This window comes from Anomaloglossus baeobatrachus, unplaced genomic scaffold (assembly GCF_048569485.1).
Source record: "Anomaloglossus baeobatrachus isolate aAnoBae1 unplaced genomic scaffold, aAnoBae1.hap1 Scaffold_2374, whole genome shotgun sequence".
NCBI lineage: Eukaryota > Metazoa > Chordata > Amphibia > Anura > Aromobatidae > Anomaloglossus > Anomaloglossus baeobatrachus.
Genome location: NW_027442034.1, coordinates 171,235 through 192,229, shown reverse-complemented (window position 1 = coordinate 192,229; position 20,995 = coordinate 171,235). Strand labels below are relative to the sequence as shown.

General features: G+C 46.0%; 1 protein-coding gene across 1 annotated transcript; it reads left to right on the top strand.

Annotated features, from left to right (window-relative positions):
• Window positions 1-1,870: 1,870 nt before the first annotated feature.
• Window positions 1,871-20,243, top strand: LOC142261672 (uncharacterized). Its single transcript, XM_075332137.1, has 3 exons — window positions 1,871-1,930; window positions 10,951-11,041; window positions 17,263-20,243. The coding sequence occupies exons 1-3, from the start codon at window positions 1,871-1,873 to the stop codon at window positions 18,249-18,251; spliced, it is 1,140 nt and encodes a 379-aa protein (XP_075188252.1). The 3' UTR covers window positions 18,252-20,243.
• Window positions 20,244-20,995: the final 752 nt, after the last annotated feature.

Genomic DNA, 20,995 nt, shown 5'->3' with positions numbered 1-20,995 from the left:
CACACACAAATTTACGCACATACCGCACAACACACACATTGCACAAAACATACCTCCCTCCAAAACACACACACACTACACCCACACAAACCGCGCAACACACATACACAACGATACAGACACACAGCGCTCCACAAATAACGACACACAACGCAACACACAAACAGCACCGCTCTCACCCCCCGCTACACCCAGACAACACCCAGAACATGTACAGCCCCTACACAAACACTTGGTAACTACACACAACAACATCTATATATATATATATATATATATATATATATATATATATAAACAAAAATCATACATTAACTACACAATACGTAAATTCTAGAATACCCGATGCGTAGAATCGGGCCACCTTCTAGTCCTCATATATTGCTCTTGCACACTGGACGCAGTGTGCATTGTTATTTATTGGTAAGTGCCCATTATCCTCATATAATGCTCTTGCACTGGACGCAGTGTGCATTGTTATATATTGGTAAGTGTCCATTATCCTCATATAATGCTCTTGCGCACTGGATGCAGTGTGCATTGTTATTTATTGGTAAGTGCCCATTATCCTCGTATAATGCTCTTGCACTGGACACAGTGTGCATTGTTATATATTGGTAAGTGTCCATTATCCTCATATAATGCTCTTGCGCACTGGACGCAGTGTGCATTGTTAGGATTGAACTACTATCATTGCCATATTATTGAGGGGTATGGTGCCAGGTTTTGGTATATGATTTAAAGCATGATATGACAATTGTCAAATGATATGCTATCACTATATACTTAATAATGTTATTTATAGTGACTGCCAATCTCCCCCCTCTTTCATATTAATATCAATTTTGATTAGTGCACCCGCGGGATTGTGCACCCCTTTTTGTATGCGTTATCTTATTCACCCTGCACCTATTTATGATAATAAAATCTTTATATAATTATCAAGATGGTTGATCGCATCTTTTTCTTGTGGTGCACACACTGGATGAGGCGCAGTGTCAGTAGACGGTTATAGTAAACCACTGTTGCGTATGTATGTGACCCCTGTTGCGTATGTATGTGACCCCTATTGCGTATGTATGCGACCCCTTCACACTGTTATTTCAATCTTTGCTTCATTGAATTCTTTATTGAAAAGTTCAGGTGAGGAGAAGATTTGTTGAGCGACTTTCAAATAAAAACGTTTGGACCTGATCGATCTTGAGAACAAGTCGCTGAATATGTGTGTACGAAGTATATGGAGTAGAGCCGCATGTGTACGATGTGTATGGAACTGTGCTATGTGTGTACTATGTCTATGTAGCGGAGCCATGTGTGCATGATGTGTATGTAGCGGTGCCGTGTGTGCACAATGTGTATGTAGCAGATACCACTTTATTAATCCCCAAAACACCTGTGCATCTCCAACGTAATCCACACGAGGTCCCACGATGATTCAAGCTCTGCTACATGTAAAGTCACAGCGTGATCATGGCACATGACTGCCAGCTATGAGGTTCAGGCAGAGACTGAGCAGCAATCGGTGGTAAAGTCACTTAGGTTAGCCGTGGCCACAGATGGAGGTTCCCACGGTCCTCCACTTGTGATTGCAGGTGACTTGACCTCAGGTGACGTCAGTGACCTCACCTCAGCTCATTCACCTGTAGGGAGTCAGGGATAGGCCACCCCTGCACAACTGCGGCACACTGAGGGGTTTAGTATATTGTATTTCAATGCATAGTACTGTGTGTGGGTCGCCACCAGGTGGCAGTCTGGCTCAATGATCATACAGTATGCCGTATGCAGTAGGTCAGTTAGAGGGAAAGGGATAGGTAAGTCCCAAAGGAGAAGTAGAAAAGATAATGCCAACATTGAGACTGATTTCTGCATCATGGATACATGGGAGGCCGACAAGTTGGAGAACAGTCTAGTCACGTCCCCTGTGCTTGGGGTATAGTCCGGTGATTGGGCTGGTGGCCGTGTTCCTGGAAGTGTATTTCCCTACGAAGTCCCCAGCGAGACTGAAGTCAGTAGCGCCCTCAAACAGAAGGACACGCTTGTTATTGACCTAGGCAGTGATCGAGGAGTTAAAAATGCTATAAGCTATTCCTAGCTATTCTTCAAGCATCCCTGTGGGAGGGAACGGAAGGCTTAAGAGACTATATGATCAGGTCAACGCCAAAGTGACGTCAAACGGGGAACTGAGGGGCCTAGCGGTATCTTACAGAACCCAGGTGCAAGGAAGATGGTCGGCCACTAAATTCATTTACGAGATGGAGTCTGGAGGGAACCCCCATGGGTCTGAATACGGTGACCGTGTAGCCTAGACGTTAACAAATGTTGTGAAGGAAAGAAGTGGAATTCTAATTGAAATGAAGAAAGGAAGTAAAGACAAGTTGATGAATTCAAATGATATGGCGTCTTGTTTATGTCCTTTGAAAATGACTGAAGTGTGGAGCGGGCAAGTTGGGAGTGATCCTGTATGTGATGTGGCAGCGGGAGGTATGGAATTAGCGAGCGGCTGCGCTGCGGCTGGCTGACCCCTGCAAGCACGACTACTACGGTGTTATGATCCGGAACCATGGAAGACCACCATAAATCATTGGTAAAAGGTGACAAGAGCATTGGCAACTAATTTGGCCGCCATCCCCATACTAACCATCACAACTAGAAGTAGCCGAGGGGTGAACTAACATCCTGTGCACCGCGAACCCAGCCGGAGAACTAGCTATACTAAAGGAAGGAAAGATGAATAACTCTCTGCCTCAGAAATTAGATAAAGAATAGCAAGCCCCCCACATTCAAAGACTGCGGTGATATAGGAAAACACAATACACAGATAGATGATAGGATTAGCAAAAGGTGAGGCCCCCACTAACTAAAATAGGAAAGGACAGGAAAGGGGCTGATGGTGGCCAGAGAAAAACCCTGCAAAATTCCAAATTCCTGATAGTACAAAAAGGCCCTCAGATCGCACGATCTGCACTCCGTCCTATACCAGGCGCTCTTGTCATACCAATGAACAGAAAACAGAAATCATTACAAATTCAAAAAGCTACAAACACATGGACTATTAGGAGCAATGCTCCAAACAACTGCAGGGAGTTTCCCAGCTAAGCAACTGAGAGGGAAGATCCCTGCATGCAAATAAACTGAAAACAACCACAGCAAATGACAAACTCAGATAAGAGTAAAAGAACCAAACAACAAATAAAGAGCAAATCACTTATCTGGGGTAGATGTGGTGTGGAGCAGAATGAAGCAGGCTGGTGAACAAAGAACAACTGACATCTGGCATAGCCTGCTATCAGACCAGGATTTAAATAAGCAGAGAGTTAGCAATGGAAACGCCCATTGCTCAACACACCTGGTCTATGTCCAAACCATTCCTGGCCGCAAGAGGGAGCCTCCCAGCAGCCAAAGCATAACTGACATTCACAACACTACGGCCTGCCCCGTGCCTCGCACATCTTGGCGTAGTCAGCAGGATCAACTTCCGTGCTTTAATGTGACCTGCTCGGTGAGAGTTAAGAAAAAGAGAAAGAAAGCCCTTCGTGATGTGTGCATGAAAAGAACTAAAATGGCGCTGGTCGCTTTGGAAGAGCGGCGGGCCCAGCGTGGGCGGAGTCACAGCACAATGGCGCAAAAGTGTGGCCCACCCCCGGGAGCATTGGTGACTGTCGGTCAACCCCAGGTGGGGTGTGGCAAGAAGGAAAATCCGCACCCCCAAAGGTGGATCCCAGCAGCAAGACTTTCTAGGCAAGAGCAGGAAACAAAACTCTGACAGGAAAGCTGCCGGAGGAGAGAGCCACGAAAGTCTGGGTGAGAGGAAACCTGCCCAAAAAGCAAAGTGTCCCGAAGGCTGTTGTGAGCGAAAAGCTGAGGGAGATTCCGACTATTATGGAAGGAAGGTCCGGACCTGGTCCAGCGTGGGACGCTGCACTGAATTCGTTTTCCAGGGCTGCGGCTGTCGCCATCTTTTAAGTGCGTTTAGGAGTCGTGACTGGTACAACCCTAATAGGTGAATGAAATTACCTTTACTTATCTGTTACCTTACCTGGTAAGACCCTATTCTGTGCTTATATCCACAGTATTTCCTATGTACACTGTGATGTTCAGGCAGAGACAGAGTGAGTCGTGTGATGAGCGGTGAATAAATTCAGGTGAGGTCACTGAAGTCATCTGAGGTTAAGTTACCTGCGGTCACAAGACAACAAGACACAAGAGAACCTCCAGCTGTGGCCGTGGCTAACCTGAGTGACGTCACCACTGATCGCTGCTCAGTTTCTACCTGAACCTCATAGCGGGCGGTTATGTGCCATGATCATGTGCTGTGACTACATATAGCAGAGCTTGAAGCTTCATGGGACCTTGGGTGGATTATGTCGAACCTGTACGGGTGTTTTGGGGATTAGTAAAGTGGTAAAAGAGGGTATCTGCTACATATATGTTGTGTACACACGGCTCAGCTACATACACGTTATGCACCCACGGCACCACTACATACACATCATGCACTCCAGTCCATCCTTAATTCTGCTGCCCGAATGATCCACCTCTCTCCTCAATACCACCCCGCTTCTCCTCTCTGCAAATCCCTCCATTGGCTCCCAACCTTCCATCGTATCCCATTCAAACTAACACTAACACGGACCTACAAAGCCATCCATAATCTGTCTCCTCCGTATATCTCTGAACTAATCTTTCGCTACACTCCAAAACGTAATCTCCGGTCCTCCCAAGATCTCCTTCTCTCTCATTCACTCCTCACGCAACCGCCTCCAAGACTTCTCCCGAGCATCCCCAGTCTCCTGGAACTCGCTGCCTCAACATGTCAGACTATCCCCTACCCTTGCAAACTTCAAATAGAACTTGAAAACTCATCTGTTCAGAAATGCCTATAACCTTCAATGACTCCACTGCTTCACCACCACCACCAGAGCTGCCGCCCCACCACCGTGCAGGGCTGCCGCCCAACCTACTGTCTCCTCCCCAATATCCTATAGCATGTAAGCCCGCAAGGGCAGGGCCCTCTTCCCTCTGTACTAGTCTGTCTATTGTAACTTATATATGTATTCTGTATGTAACCCCCTTCTCATGTACAGCACCATGGAATTAATGGTGCTCTATAAATAAATAATAATAAAATAATAATGCACACATGGCTCTGTCCCGTACACATCGTACACATGCGGCTCTGCTCCATATATGTCATACACACATTTTCAGCGACTTGTGATCAAGACTGATCAGGTCCAAACGTTTTTCTTCTAAAGTTGCTCAACAAATCTTCTCCTCACCTCAACTTATCAATAAAGAATTCAATTTAGCAAAGATTGAAATAAGAGTGTGAAGGGGTCACATACATACACAACAGGGGTCACATACATACGCAACAGGGGTCACATACATACGCAACAGGGGTCACATACATACGCAACAGGGGTCACATACATACGCAACAGGGGTTTACTATAACCGTCCACTGACACCGCACCTCATCCAGTGTGTGCACGCCAATATAGGATTACACTGAGGAGCTGATCATGTGACCCCTGACTCCTCCCCTCCATGTGACATCATCACAGGTCCTGTAAGCACAGAGCAGCCATATATCTAGTGTGCGGCTCTGCAGGTGGAGGTAGGTGCAGGGTATTATATATCTAGTGTGCGGCTCTGCAGGAGGAGGTAGGTGCAGGGTATTATATATCTAGTGTGCGGCTCTGCAGGTGGAGGTAGGTGCAGGGTATTATATATCTAGTGTGCGGCTCTGCAGGTGGAGGTAGGTGCAGGGTATTATATATCTAGTGTGCGGCTCTGCAGGTGGAGGTAGGTGCAGGGTATTATATATCTAGTGTGCGGCTCTGCAGGTGGAGGTAGGTGCAGGGTATTATATATCTAGTGTGCGGCTCTGCAGGTGGAGGTAGGTGCAGTGTATTATATATCTAGTGTGCGGCTCTGCAGGTGGAGGTAGGTGCAGGGTATTATATATCTAGTGTGCGGCTCTGCAGGTGGAGGTAGGTGCAGGGTATTATATATCTAGTGTGCGGCTCTGCAGGTGGAGGTAGGTGCAGGGTATTATATATCTAGTGTGCGGCTCTGCAGGTGGAGGTAGGTGCAGGGTATTATATATCTAGTGTGCGGCTCTGCAGGTGGAGGTAGGTGCAGGTTATTATATATCTAGTGTGCGGCTCTGCAGGTGGAGGTAGGTGCAGGGTATTATATATCTAGTGTGCGGCTCTGCAGGTGGAGGTAGGTGCAGGGTATTATATATCTAGTGTGCGGCTCTGCAGGTGGAGGTAGGTGCAGGGTATTATATATCTAGTGTGCGGCTCTGCAGGTGGAGGTAGGTGCAGGGTATTATATATCTAGTGTGCGGCTCTGCAGGTGGAGGTAGGTGCAGGTTATTATATATCTAGTGTGCGGCTCTGCAGGTGGAGGTAGGTGCAGGGTATTATATATCTAGTGTGCGGCTCTGCAGGTGGAGGTAGGTGCAGGGTATTATATATCTAGTGTGCGGCTCTGCAGGTGGAGGTAGGTGCAGGTTATTATATATCTAGTGTGCGGCTCTGCAGGTGGAGGTAGGTGCAGGGTATTATATATCTAGTGTGCGGCTCTGCAGGTGGAGGTAGGTGCAGGTTATTATATATCTAGTGTGCGGCTCTGCAGGTGGAGGTAGGTGCAGGGTATTATATATCTAGTGTGCGGCTCTGCAGGAGGAGGTAGGTGCAGGGTATTATATATCTAGTGTGCGGCTCTGCAGGTGGAGGTAGGTGCAGGGTATTATATATCTAGTGTGCGGCTCTGCAGGAGGAGGTAGGTGCAGGGTATTATATATCTAGTGTGCGGCTCTGCAGGTGGAGGTAGGTGCAGGGTATTATATATCTAGTGTGCGGCTCTGCAGGTGGAGGTAGGTGCAGGGTATTATATATCTAGTGTGCGGCTCTGCAGGTGGAGGTAGGTGCAGGGTATTATATATCTAGTGTGCGGCTCTGCAGGTGGAGGTAGGTGCAGGGTATTATATATCTAGTCTGCGGCTCTGCAGGTGGAGGTAGGTGCAGGGTATTATATATCTAGTGTGCGGCTCTGCAGGTGGAGGTAGGTGCAGGGTATTATATATCTAGTGTGCGGCTCTGCAGGTGGAGGTAGGTGCAGGGTATTATATATCTAGTGTGCGGCTCTGCAGGTGGAGGTAGGTGCAGGGTATTATATATCTAGTGTGCGGCTCTGCAGGTGGAGGTAGGTGCAGGGTATTATATATCTAGTGTGCGGCTCTGCAGGTGGAGGTAGGTGCAGGGTATTATATATCTAGTGTGCGGCTCTGCAGGTGGAGGTAGGTGCAGGGTATTATATATCTAGTGTGCGGCTCTGCAGGAGGAGGTAGGTGCAGGTTATTATATATCTAGTGTGCGGCTCTGCAGATGGAGGTAGGTGCAGGGTATTATATATCTAGTGTGCGGCTCTGCAGGTGGAGGTAGGTGCAGGGTATTATATATCTAGTGTGCGGCTCTGCAGGAGGAGGTAGGTGCAGGTTATTATATATCTAGTGTGCGGCTCTGCAGGTGGAGGTAGGTGCAGGGTACTATATATCTAGTGTGCGGCTCTGCAGGAGGAGGTAGGTGCAGGGTATTATATATCTAGTGTGCGGCTCTGCAGGAGGAGGTAGGTGCAGGGTATTATATATCTAGTGTGCGGCTCTGCAGGTGGAGGTAGGTGCAGGGTATTAAATATCTAGTGTGCGGCTCTGCAGGTGGAGGTAGGTGCAGGGTATTATATATCTAGTGTGCGGCTCTGCAGGTGGAGGTAGGTGCAGGTTATTATATATCTAGTGTGCGGCTCTGCAGGTGGAGGTAGGTGCAGGGTATTATATATCTAGTGTGCGGCTCTGCAGGTGGAGGTAGGTGCAGGGTATTATATATCTAGTGTGCAGCTCTGCAGGTGGAGGTAGGTGCAGGGTATTATATATCTAGTGTGCGGCTCTGCAGGTGGAGGTAGGTGCAGGGTATTATATATCTAGTGTGCGGCTCTGCAGGTGGAGGTAGGTGCAGGGTATTATATATCTAGTGTGCGGCTCTGCAGGTGGAGGTAGGTGCAGGTTATTATATATCTAGTGTGCGGCTCTGCAGGTGGAGGTAGGTGCAGGGTATTATATATCTAGTGTGCGGCTCTGCAGGTGGAGGTAGGTGCAGGGTATTATATATCTAGTGTGCGGCTCTGCAGGTGGAGGTAGGTGCAGGGTATTATATATCTAGTGTGCGGCTCTGCAGGTGGAGGTAGGTGCAGGGTATTATATATCTAGTGTGCGGCTCTGCAGGTGGAGGTAGGTGCAGGGTATTATATATCTGTGTGCGGCTCTGCAGGTGGAGGTAGGTGCAGGGTATTATATATCTAGTGTGCGGCTCTGCAGGAGGAGGTAGGTGCAGGGTATTATATATCTAGTGTGCGGCTCTGCAGGTGGAGGTAGGTGCAGGGTATTATATATCTAGTGTGCGGCTCTGCAGGTGGAGGTAGGTGCAGGGTATTATATATCTAGTGTGCGGCTCTGCAGGTGGAGGTAGGTGCAGGGTATTATATATCTAGTCTGCGGCTCTGCAGGTGGAGGTAGGTGCAGGGTATTATATATCTAGTGTGCGGCTCTGCAGGTGGAGGTAGGTGCAGGGTATTATATATCTAGTGTGCGGCTCTGCAGGTGGAGGTGTGTGGAGATTCCCCATTACTGGGGCAGGCGGCATTAACTCCTTCAGCTCTGAGACTTTCTTGGAGTTTTTCTCTCGCTGATTTCTATGAATTGTGAGGTTTTTGTTCCTTTTCCTCTGATAGATACAAACGCCCCATCTATGAGAGGCTGGAAGTGAGGAAACCCGTCTGCCCTCAGTCCCCAGCCCCTTTCTACCCTCAGTCCTCGGCCCCTTTCTACCCTCAGTCCTCGGCCCCTTTCTGCCCTCAGTCCTCGGCCCCTTTCTACCCTCAGTCCTCGGCCCCTTTCTGCCCTCAGTCCTGGGCTCCTTTCTGCCCTCAGTCCCCGGCCCCTTTCTGCCCTCAGTCCTCGGCCCCTTTCTGCCCTCGGTCCTCGGCCCCTTTCTGCCCTCGGTCCTCGGCCCCTTTCTGCCCTCGGTCCTCGGCCCCTTTCTGCCCTCGGTCCTCGGCCCCTTTCTGCCCTCGGTCCTCGGCCCCTTTCTGCCCTCGGTCCTCGGCCCCTTTCTGCCCTCGGTCCTCGGCCCCTTTCTGCCCTCGGTCCTCGGCCCCTTTCTGCCCTCAGTCCTCGACCCCTTTCTGCCCTCAGTCCTAGACCCCTTTCTGCCCTCGGTCCTCGACCCCTTTCTGCCCTCGGTCCTCGACCCCTTTCTGCCCTCAGTCCTCGACCCCTTTCTGCCCTCGGTCCTCGACCCCTTTCTGCCCTCGGTCCTCGACCCCTTTCTGCCCTCGGTCCTAGACCCCTTTCTGCCCTCGGTCCTCGACCCCTTTCTGCCCTCGGTCCTTGGCCCCTTTCTGCCCTCAGTTCTCGACCTCTTTATGCCCTCGGTCCTCGGCCCCTTTATGCCCTCGGTCCTCGGCCCCTTTATGCCCTCGGTCCTCGGCCCCTTTCTGCCCTCGGTCCTCGGCCCCTTTCTGCCCTCGGTCCTCGGCCCCTTTCTGCCCTCAGTCCTCGGCCCCTTTCTGCCCTCGGTCCTCGGCACCTTTCTGTCCTCGGTCCTCGGCACCTTTCTGTCCTCGGTCCTCGGCCCCGTTCTGCCCTCGGTCCTCGGCCCCTTTCTTCCCTCAGTCCTCGGCCCCTTTCTGCCCTCAGTCCTCGGCCCCTTTCTATCCTCACACAGTATACTGTTCCCCCAGAATGTTCTCCTCATTTGTTTCCCCTTATTATCTCTATTAATTGTATTATTACAGCGCATTCTTTATCATGTTACATCGTCATCTTCTCCCCATTCAGGTCTCTACAATATCGGATCCTCTCAGTGGAGATCTTCTATAGAAGAGAATTCTCCTGATTGCCCCGTGAAGGATGGATATGGACAGGGACAAGATGGCGGAGAGGATATTACACCTCACCCTAGAGATCCTCTTCCGGCTTACTGGAGAGGTGAGAGATTCTGATGACGTCACATTACATCATTCTTATCTATGGGAATAACAGATGGACAGAACTGGAGAGGTGAGGACTCTGGAAATGTCTGGAGTGAGATTTATTACTGTGTCTCTCCATAACCAGGATTACACAGTAGTGAAGAAGACCTCTAGTGAGCGCTGTCAGGCCCCTGTGTCTGAGGGATGGGGAAGACCCCTGAGCCCAATCATGGGGCCTCCACCTCACCCCCCGATACATGAGGACATCAATGACCAGAAGATCCTAGAACTCACCTACAAGATGATTGAGCTGCTGACTGGAGAGGTGACACTGCTGGGAATGCTGGGACATTATACAGTAACGCTATGAAGGGATCGGGGGTGACGGTATCATTGTATGTGTCAGGTTCCTATAAGGTGTCAGGACGTCACCGTCTATTTCTCCATGGAGGAGTGGGAGTATTTAGAAGGACACAAAGATCTGTACAAGGACGTCATGATGGCGGTTCCCCAGCCCCTCACATCACCAGGTAATAGACAGGACTAAATACACACGGCCTATAATTATCTGTATGTAAGGAATGAATTCAGTCCCTGTATGTGTCTCCTCCAGTTCTATCCAGTAAGAGGACAACACCAGAGAGATGTCCCCGTCCTCTTCTCCCACAGGACTGTAAACAAGAAGATCCCGATGTTCCTCAGGATCATCAGGTAGATGGAGAGAAGGAGCCATGAAATCCCCCTATGATGTGTAGACAGTCTGTGAAGGTCTTGTGCTCAGTCTTGTTTTATCCTCCAGTATTATATATGTTATACTTGTGTAATGAGAGCGGTGGAGATGGCAGGATTAGAGCTGATCATAGATGGGACTTCTCCATCTGTCTGTGACTTTTACAATATTTGTTTCAGGGTGAAGATCTGCCCCATATTAATACTACAGAGACATATGTGAGGGGTGATGAGCGGAGTAAAGAGGAGATTCCTACAGATAACCGCCCAGGTGAGTAGTGACCACTAAATGCAGAGAAGTCACAGATTCTTCTCAGTCACCGGCTGTGGCTGCTTTATCAGGGTTGTAGTCCGGCCATAGAAAATGGTCACCATTCTGCTGCTAGACCACCACATGCTCCTCCACCCAAGCTGCCCAGATTTCCTATCTGCAAAGCCAAATGACAGTGTACGTAGAATGTGCAGAGAACTTAGAAAATCATGGGAAGAAGAATCTAATCAGTATGGTGGACCCCTAAGAGAAAGCGGAGGGCAATGATGCTGGTGACCTCCTAAATTCTTAGTTTGGTGCCGTGTTCTCCAGGTGAATAAAGATTGATTGCTCTCAGTGGGAGAAACAAAATAATAATCTTGTAGTTGATAAAGAGACCTCAGTAGTCTGGAAAGCTTGCTTTGTAATATCATTTATTATATTTTTTTCGCCATTAATAAGTATCATAAATACAAGATTCCTATTGTTTCTCACATTTAGAACAATGACTCCATCTTCCTAGTTTTTTGGCATCTTATTGATGGATCTTTCTTCTGTCCCTTCTGCTGAATGTGCTGATAGGGTTGAATTATCCCATAGAGGGTACATGGAGGCCGGGCAGCCCACCCACGTGATTTCCACAATATAATTAGAATGAAAAAAAGGAAAGTAATTAACACAAAGTTCTGATATTTTTACCTTCAAGAGCCTGAAAGATATTTTGTTTGTTTAGAATTCCACAAATGTTCACTATAAAAAAAAACTTGTACTCAAGCATCAAAAATCAAAAACTCTGTTTTTAGTCACAGTAAGTGAATGTGCAAATCAAAAATTCCCCAAGAGGTGTAGGCAGAACCACCAAAACGAAAATAGTGATACAACCAACATATATGAATAAAATATCACATTTTTATTGAAAATTACATAAAAAAAAGAAATAGCACCCCCCGAGCAAGTTACTTGCAGACGAAACATACGTCGGGGTCAGCAGCTTGCAGAATATTTTGACCATCTACTAAGGTATTCATTTAATACCCACTTGCTATTATATCATTGCGCTTATTTTACGATTGTCCCTTAGACCTTACATATGTTGATATTCACAGTGTATTTTGGGGATTCTTTTTGCACTGGCACACTTAATACAGTTTCAGTTCTCCATAGGCCCTGTATTTTACTATTCCATGCACTATATTGTTTTTTCATAGTATTATATATGGTTTTACTTGTACTGTCCCCTGTATTGCTGCTATTAGGGTGTATCCCTGTCCTGATTTTATATTCTTTGCATGACTGTTTTTTTATGTGCTTTTCAATAAAAATTTGATATTTTATTTATATATTTTAGTTCTGTCACTATTGTACTGGAGCATGTCTAATATGTCTTCAGGAATCGCATCTGTCAGAAAATATTGGTCCCTACAATAGTTTGGATTGCCGAGAGCCCCCGAGCGACATACTGTAATTACTCCAGATGTGTCACCTCTAGTTACTAAATCACTGACGGTGAACGCTGTCGTGGTGGAGGGCGGTCATTTTAGTAAATATGTTATTTTCTATAGTCACAGTTATCTCTATAGTGGTTGTAACAGAGAAAGGGGAGCCAGCATGATCTGAAATCCATGCATCATGTAAAAATTGCTAATTCACGGATTTATTCCAACTGTACTATAATAAAATGAGATTTTTAGCAAATAACTGATCAATTTTTTGAGCTACCCCTGCCAACGTCACAGCAAATCTCAATAGGGGGGGTTCTACTCTATATTATGTATTTCATTTCCGCCTTTATCAATGGTTGCTGTCTGGCACTGGGAAGGTCAGTTCTGATATAGTCCTGGTATGTGTAGAGCTTGCTCCACATGCTGGGACCTGGGCTGCCCTTTATCCATTATTACCTCTTTTGCAACATGGAAGCGGTTATATACAGTTTACAGGTATGTGTGCTCCATTAGGTTCTGCTTTTAATTTTATCTAGGAGGCCGCATGGCACATGAAATACATAACATAGTGTAGGATCCCCCTATTGAGCTTTGCCGTGACGTGGCAGGGGTGGCTCAAAAAATTGATCAATTATTTGCTAAAAATCTCATTTTTTTATTATAGTACAGTTGGAATAAATCTGTGAATTAGCACTTTTTATATGATGCATGCCATTTTGAGATCGTGCTGGCTCCCCTCCCTCTATAGTAGTTAGTACCAAAGCCGCTCTTATTTCATGGCTTTCCACTGCAGCCAGTTTTCTGCTCCTATCCGGGCCCCATTTCTCCAATCTGACATCTATCACTTTACATGGTAACACCTTTGTAATGCTGAATCTGAACCCAGTGTCTGAGATTTATTTTCTGTGGCATACTCTACTTTATCTTAGCTGTAATGTGAGGTTCATTTGTTTTGCATTTATTTAAAAACAACTGAAATTCTCCAAAAATGTAAAAGAATTAGAAGTGATCAAACATTGCATTGGATGCTCTTAAAACAAATAGTGAAGCCACAACATATAGTCAGTAAATAGCATTTACCGTATTCTGCTTTAGACTAAATGACTCTGGAAATTAGCATGGAGTGGATGTTGCAGAGTGAAAATTGCAAATCTACCATTTTAGTGGCCAACACATAGTGGCCAGCTTGTGTTCCACGAGACAAACTGTGAATATTTATGTGGGTTCTTCCCTGTGGCAATGCCAAACATGTGGATAGTGACAGTGTCTGGGTACACTGCAAGGCTGAGAAGCATCTAGGATATTTGGCTTTGGGATTTGCTGGATTGGATTAAGAAACCATGTCTCTTTGTTATCAAGAGTCTTTCAGCTACAACCATTGTGGAAATCCTCCATTTTTCCACTGATAGAGAAGCAGTTTGGTATAATTTTATCCTACAAAATATTATTTGATGGCTTATTATTCCAATATACGAGAAGCAAAATGAACATAGAGGGTTGAACATCATGGCCTACTGGTTCCTGCTCTGAGGACTACTGTGAGATTGTAAATGGTTTTCTTGTATAAATACCGTATTTTTCGGACTATAAGACGCACTTTTTTTCCCCCCAAATGTTGGGGGATAGTGGGGGGAGCGTTTTATGGTCTGAATGTGGGGCATGGCTGCTGGGAATGAGGGTGCTGTGATGGAGCGGGTCATCGGGGGCACGAGCAGGCAGCAGCAGCGTCTGCCGTGACCACGTGGGCCCGCTCCTTACATATGCACGCCCATCCTCCCGCCCATCTCTCAGCGCTTAAGCCGGTGCTGACAGGTGGGCGGGGTGATGGGCGAGAGGTGCGCGCATAGTAAAGAGCCGGCCGTGATCACCCCTGGCAACTACAGCCTGGAGTGATCATGTGCGGCTGTATTCACTGCCCTCCGCGCGTCATCATCAGCACGAGGTGCAGTGAATCAGTGTACTCACCATTCCCCTGCAGCACCACGATGTCCTCCTGTCTGCTGACAGCGCTGTGGGAGCCGGCCACAATCCCTGCAGCATCGCGATGTCCTCCTGTCTGCCGGCCGCGCTGTGTGGAGACTAGCGGTGCTCACCGCGATGACGTCATCGCTGTGCGCACGTGTCCCCACAGCCGCGCCGGCACAGACAGGAGGACATCTCGATGCTGCAGGGATCGTGGCCGGCTCCCACAGCACTGCCGGCACAGACAGGAGGAGGAGCGATGCTGCGTGGAGCGAGGAAAGGGGAGTATGAACGTTTATTTTTTTTCTGTGTGCCACAGGATGCAGGACATATAGCAGGATGATGGGGGTATATCAGGAGGATGATGGGGGGTATATGAGCAGGATGATGGGGAATATATGAGCAGGATGATGGCGGATATATGAGCAGGATGATTGGGGGTATATGAGCAGGATGATGGCGTATATAGCAGGATGATGGCGTATATAGCAGGATGGGAGCACATACCAGGATGGGGGCACATACCAGGATGGCAGTATATAGCAAGATGGGGCTATACCAGTATGAGGGACATATATATATACAAGGCAGGAGGATCATTACCAGGATGGGGTACCCTAGTAGAGAATTTGGGGACATTACCCCCATAACAGTGTCAGCAGCAGATTATCGCCCCATAACAGTGTGTCATGACCACATTTTTTGCGTAAAATTTTATTTTCTTATTTTCGTCCTCTAAAACCAGGGTGCGTCTTATGGTCTGGTGCGTCTTATAGTCCTAAAAATACGGTAATTACAATTTATATAACTTGTAATTTCTTTAGCTATGTTATACACGCGTGTGCAAGCGAGAGTGACCCACTAGGCCACAGCACTGAATCAACCAGAAAGTGCATAACTAAGCAACTACCTCATCTTCACTAGAGCCTCTGATGATGAGGATAGGTTTGTGCTGGACAGAAGGCTTGCAAACGGGTGTCCACTAACAGGATCCGGTCTTTTTGTTCCCATTGATGGACGTTCTCTTGCTGCATACCTGCGAGCTGAGGAGTTCTGGAGCCAGTGGGAGCCATGGCCTGGGCAAACTGTTATGATTGCCGGTGCAAATGGGAGTGGGCCCACTGGACCGCAGTATCGTCTCAACCAGGAGGGGTGTATCTAAGCGGCTACCTCAGCTTCACTAGAGCGTTTGATGGTGAGATTAGGCTTTTGTTGGAAGGTAGATGCCAGGTGCTACTCCGGGGAGTCCTGGTACTGCAGCAGCGGGGATTGGATACTGACAGTCACTGATGTGGTTGGGTGCAGATTTGACATCTGGCCTAAGCAGATTTGACAGCTGAAACGACAGGTACAGCAGATACGGCAGGCACAGGTGATACAGATACATGCAGCATATTTCCTGGGCAAAGCGGATACCAGGATACAGACACATGATCGAACACACAGCATAAGGCTATGTGCGCACGTTGTGTTTTTTACCGTGTTTTTGTGGTGTGTTTTTGAGCTTAAAACTGCATGACTTTGCTTCCCCAGCAAAGTCTATGACTTTTTCTTTTTGCTGTCCGCAACCTGCTTTTTTTAAGCCGTGTTTTTAAGGTGAAAAAACACCTGAATATGTCAATTCTTTTCTGCGTTTTCCACCCATGCAATGCATTGGAAAAACGCAGCAAAACGCAATGATCAAAAACGCAGCAAAACACAGCCAAAAACGCAATAAAAAACGCAGCGTTTTTACCGATGCGTTTTTGCCGCGGGTGCGTTTTTTGTGTTTTTTGTGTCCAGAAACGCAGCGTTTTCCCTTTCGCCCATGACAGCACCACCTGAGAGATAGGTTCCGCCCACATCAGGACAGGAAACCCACTGATAAAAAGGCGGTACCTCTCCTCCACATCAGTTTGGTTTCCTGTCCTGATGGAAACTAATGTCTATTGATCATATATGCAGGGCCGCCACTTGATCCTCTTCCTCTACCTTTTTCTGTCACTATAGACTTGACTTGTTCTCCATGGCCGACCCTTCTTGGTAGACGGGTATTACAGGCGGTGGTCCCTCCCTAAGGTGATTGGTCTCTAGAATCTCTCAGGTGGTGCTGTCATGGGCGAAAGGGAAAATCTTAATTACTTACCGGTAATGGGATTTTCAGAAGCCCATGACAGCACCCTTAGTTCCCCCCCTATTCACTGGTTATGGGCACCCTTCGGGGAGTGTTAGAGTTAATGGTGTATTCCTTTGGTGGTGGTGTGATTAACATTTTTGTTTGTGTTTTGTTGGTCCTCTCTGGCTCTGTAAACCTACTGATGTGGAGGAGAGGTACCGCCTTTTTATCAGTGGGTTTCCTGTCCTGATGTGGGCGGAACCTATCTCTCAGGTGGTGCTGTCATGGGCTTCTGAAAATCCCATTACTGGTAAGTAATTAAGATTTTTTGAGATATGCAAAAACATCAGCATGCGCATATAGCCTAAGACTCAGCAAATAGAACAGAAACTGACAACTAGCAACCCGTATCTAAGGATAGACCACGTTGCCCAAGCACCTCTCATAGAGGGAGGATGCCTTAAATTCCTAGTGCCTCTTAGACATAAGTTGAGAGGCTGGGTTAGGGTACACTGACCCTTTAGTAAGAGGAGCACAAATGATTTAAGCACACTCCCAGGAGACCTGCCTGGCATATTGTAGGTCCTGAAAGACTGTGGCAGGGACTGTGGACATGGAAGCCACCATTGGACGGCCGGGCGTGTAAAACTGCGGGGATGCCAGTAATGGCATTACAAGCTATTTTATAAATTTATATCCTTAACTTTGAATATATTATTAAAAATAATTTTTGTTCTTGGCAGATGTCTGTACGAGGAGATTAGAGGCACAACTGACATCTTCAATTTTTAAATCAGATGACCTTGATATCACACAAGATATAACTGAAGTGAATGCCTCTATTCCAGATACACCATCATCCCTTCACAGCAAAGATCTATCATTTGATTCTTTTAAACAAGTCCAATCTTCTGATTTATCACAGTCTATTAAGAAAAATAAATGTCACAAAAGAGGCATTACAAATCAAAGTGCTCTTACAGCAAAGAAGCTGTTTTCAACTTCAGAATATGGAAAAATCCATAAAAAAATTCACAGAGGGGAGAAAAGATTTTCTTCAGAGTCTGTTATGTTCCAGAGAACTCACACAGAAAAGAAGCCATATTTATGTTCAGAATGTGGGAAATGTTTTAACCAAAAATCACATCTTGTTACACATCAGAGAACTCACACAGGGGAAAAGCCTTTTTCATGTGCAGAATGTGGGACATGTTTTGCACGTAAATCCAATCTTATTATGCATCAGAGAACTCACACAGGAGAGAATCCTTTTTCATGTTCAGAATGTGGGAAACGTTTTGCAGTTCAATCAACTCTTGCTAAACATAAAAGAATTCACACAGGGGAGAAGCCTTTTTCATGTGCAGAATGTGGGACATGTTTTGTACATAAATCCAATCTTGTTATGCATCAGAGAACTCACACAGGAGAGAAACCTTTTTCATGTTCAGAATGTGGGAAACCTTTTGCTGGTCAAACAACTCTTGCTAAACACAAAAGAATTCACACAGGGGAGAAACCCTTTTCATGTTCAGAATGCGAGAAACGTTTTGCAGGTCAATCAACTCTTGCTAAACACAAAAGAATTCACACAGGGGAGAAACCCTTTTCATGTTCAGAATGCGGGAAATATTTTGCAAATAAATCAAATTTTGTTATACATCATAGAAATCACACACAGGTGAAGCCATTTTCATGTTCAGAATGTGAGAAATGTTTTGCAGATCAATAAAATTTTGCTAAACACCAAAGACATCATACAGGGGCGAAACCCTTGTGATTAGAATGAAGGAAATACTTTACACAAGTGCATCATTTTTAACATCACAAAACTCACAATGGTTGAAGCCATTATCATACCTAGAAGGTGAGAAATGGTTTAATTGAAATTTATAATTTGTTTACCACTAAAAAAAATTCACATGGGGAGAAATCATATTCAGTCTTGCTCATCATTATTGACACCCAAGAAGTTGAAGTACATAATGTGGAATATCTCCTGAAAAAAATAAATCAAGTGAAACAGCTTTTTTGTATAGAGCACTCATGTTAAATACAAAAGAGAAAATGATAAACAACAATTTAAAACATAAAACAATGGGAAGGAAAAGTTAAAAAACATAAAGCTGTTGTGACACTGGTATTGGCACCCTTTACATTAAATTAGTATGGATACACATTTTGACTCACATGTGGTAAATTTCAAATGAGAATCACCTGTGATAAATTGTCAGTGCCCATGTGACATGAATTAGCCAATGAATAATGACTTTAGTATTTTAAAAAGCCACATATTAGGCCCTGTTCTTTTCTCACAATAGTGAAGACAAAGGAGCTGTCTGAGGACATCAAAACTGCTATTAATTGCAAACACAAGACTTCCAAAGGGTGTAAGGCCATCTCCAAAGACCTTGGTATCCCAGTTTCAACAGTGTAAAATGTTATTAAGAAGATTGCCAAGCATGAAACCATCAAGAGCCTCCCTGGGCATGGGGAAGAGAGTAAAATTTACAAGAGATGTATTTGAAGGTTGGTGCAAATAGAGGAAAAACCACCTTGTCAAACATTCAAAGACCTGAAGGACAACTTGGAACATTCTCGGATAATGGTTTCAACAAGTACCATACGCCACATACTAAACCAAGCAGAGCTTTTTGGGCAAAGCCAAGGAAGGAACCATTGCTGAAGAAAAAACATAAAAAGGAAAGACTGATCTTTGCCAAAAGTATATTGAGAAACTGCACTCCTTCCGGGAAAATGTTCTGTGGACATATGATACAAAAATAGACCTTTTAGGCATTGCAAAGCAACAGTTTGTTTGTAGATGGTGCAATGAAGCTTTTAAGGAAAATAACACCCTAACAACCTCTAAGCATGGTGGAGGATCCATAATGCTATGGGGTTGCTTTGCTGCGTCTAGTACTGGAGGCCTTGACCGTATCACAGGAATCATAGGAGTAATAAGGAGGAATAGGAGCAGAGGTCGCCCAACCTGTTCCCTCATTATGGCCTTAAATATCTTGGATACAATACTCTTATTACTGCAATTTCTCACAAACAAAGCTTTAACTGTTTGCTATGTTTTCCCCAAAAGTGCTGTATATCCATTATAACTCTGTAAGGCCTGACATAACAATTTAAGCTTATCTTCTGGGTTTTTTTTTATTTTTAATGTAGACAGTATGACCTCTTTGTCCTTTTCTTTCCTTTCCTCAGCTGTTTATTTCTCCACACGAGGTCCTTGATTACATTTTCTATGATTTTTAATTCTTTTTTAAACTACAAATTTTATTTTGAGTGCACAACAAAAATGGTGGGATAAAGTATCATATTAATGATTTTTTTTAACAAAAATTACAGTAAAATGCCCCTCTTCCATTTCCACGGTTTCCCAATCCATAATGCTTGTGTAAGAATATACAGAGACAACATGTACAGAAATACTAGGGCTACAGCGACATCACATATGTTATACAGAAGTATAGCGCTGTCTCTATAGCTCTTTATACAATGACTTATAGATCAGACAAGCTCCTCATATTAGGCAGTTTCTATTTTACTCAGACGCTTTTTATATGAATAAGATCAGTGAGTCTCATTATACCGAGTAGAGAAGCTCCAGGGACAAAGACCCCGTCTCGTACTGACACGCTGGAAGCCCGAAGTCTCCAGCCCCGGGGCCCAGATTTTCTCATTTTTGGCTCCAGAGTTTCTTTTAGAATAAATCCCCTTCTCATACCGTCCTGTAGTAATGACTTTGTTAATCACGTTTTGTCTTAGGGTCGTCTGAATCCATCTAAATGTTATCAATTTATGTGTAAGAAACAATAATCGTCCTACAGCAGTTTTCCCATGTGTGTTTGTGGCGCCCCTGCGGCTTCAGGCGCCACAGGGTACTGCACCTTACTTAGGGTGTAGTACCTATCCTGGGTCTAACGAAGGTCGATGCCAGTTACACCACAAAAACACACACTTACACGGTAAGGTTGCTCTCCCCAGTGGGGACTGGGCAAGGGTCGGGTTAAAGTAGGGGGTCACTATATCAGTTTGGGTTTATAGGATGCCTCCGCACCAGGGGCTCCCCGGATCCACTGAACCGGGACCCAAGGTCAGGGATAGGCAGCCATCAGGGGAAGTTAGGAGCACACGGGAGGGAAACAGGTTGACCTAGTGAGAGTAGTGAACCAGCCGGTGGCAGCGGCTGGGGGCAACAGCTTCCTGAACCGACAACACACGCAATGGTGGCAGCGGCTGGGGGCAACAGCTTCCTGAACCGACAACACACGCAATGGGGAGTGTAGCTGCAGACACAGCTGAGTGGACGTGCTGGACAGCAGCTCCATGAGCCAAGGAGTCTACACACGGTCACTGGGGTGAAGCAGGCGGCTGCTTCCACAGGACCGACTCTTCGGGGTACAGACCCCAGGGCAGATATACTTTAAGTTATCTACCAATTTTGCAAGGGTCACAGGAACT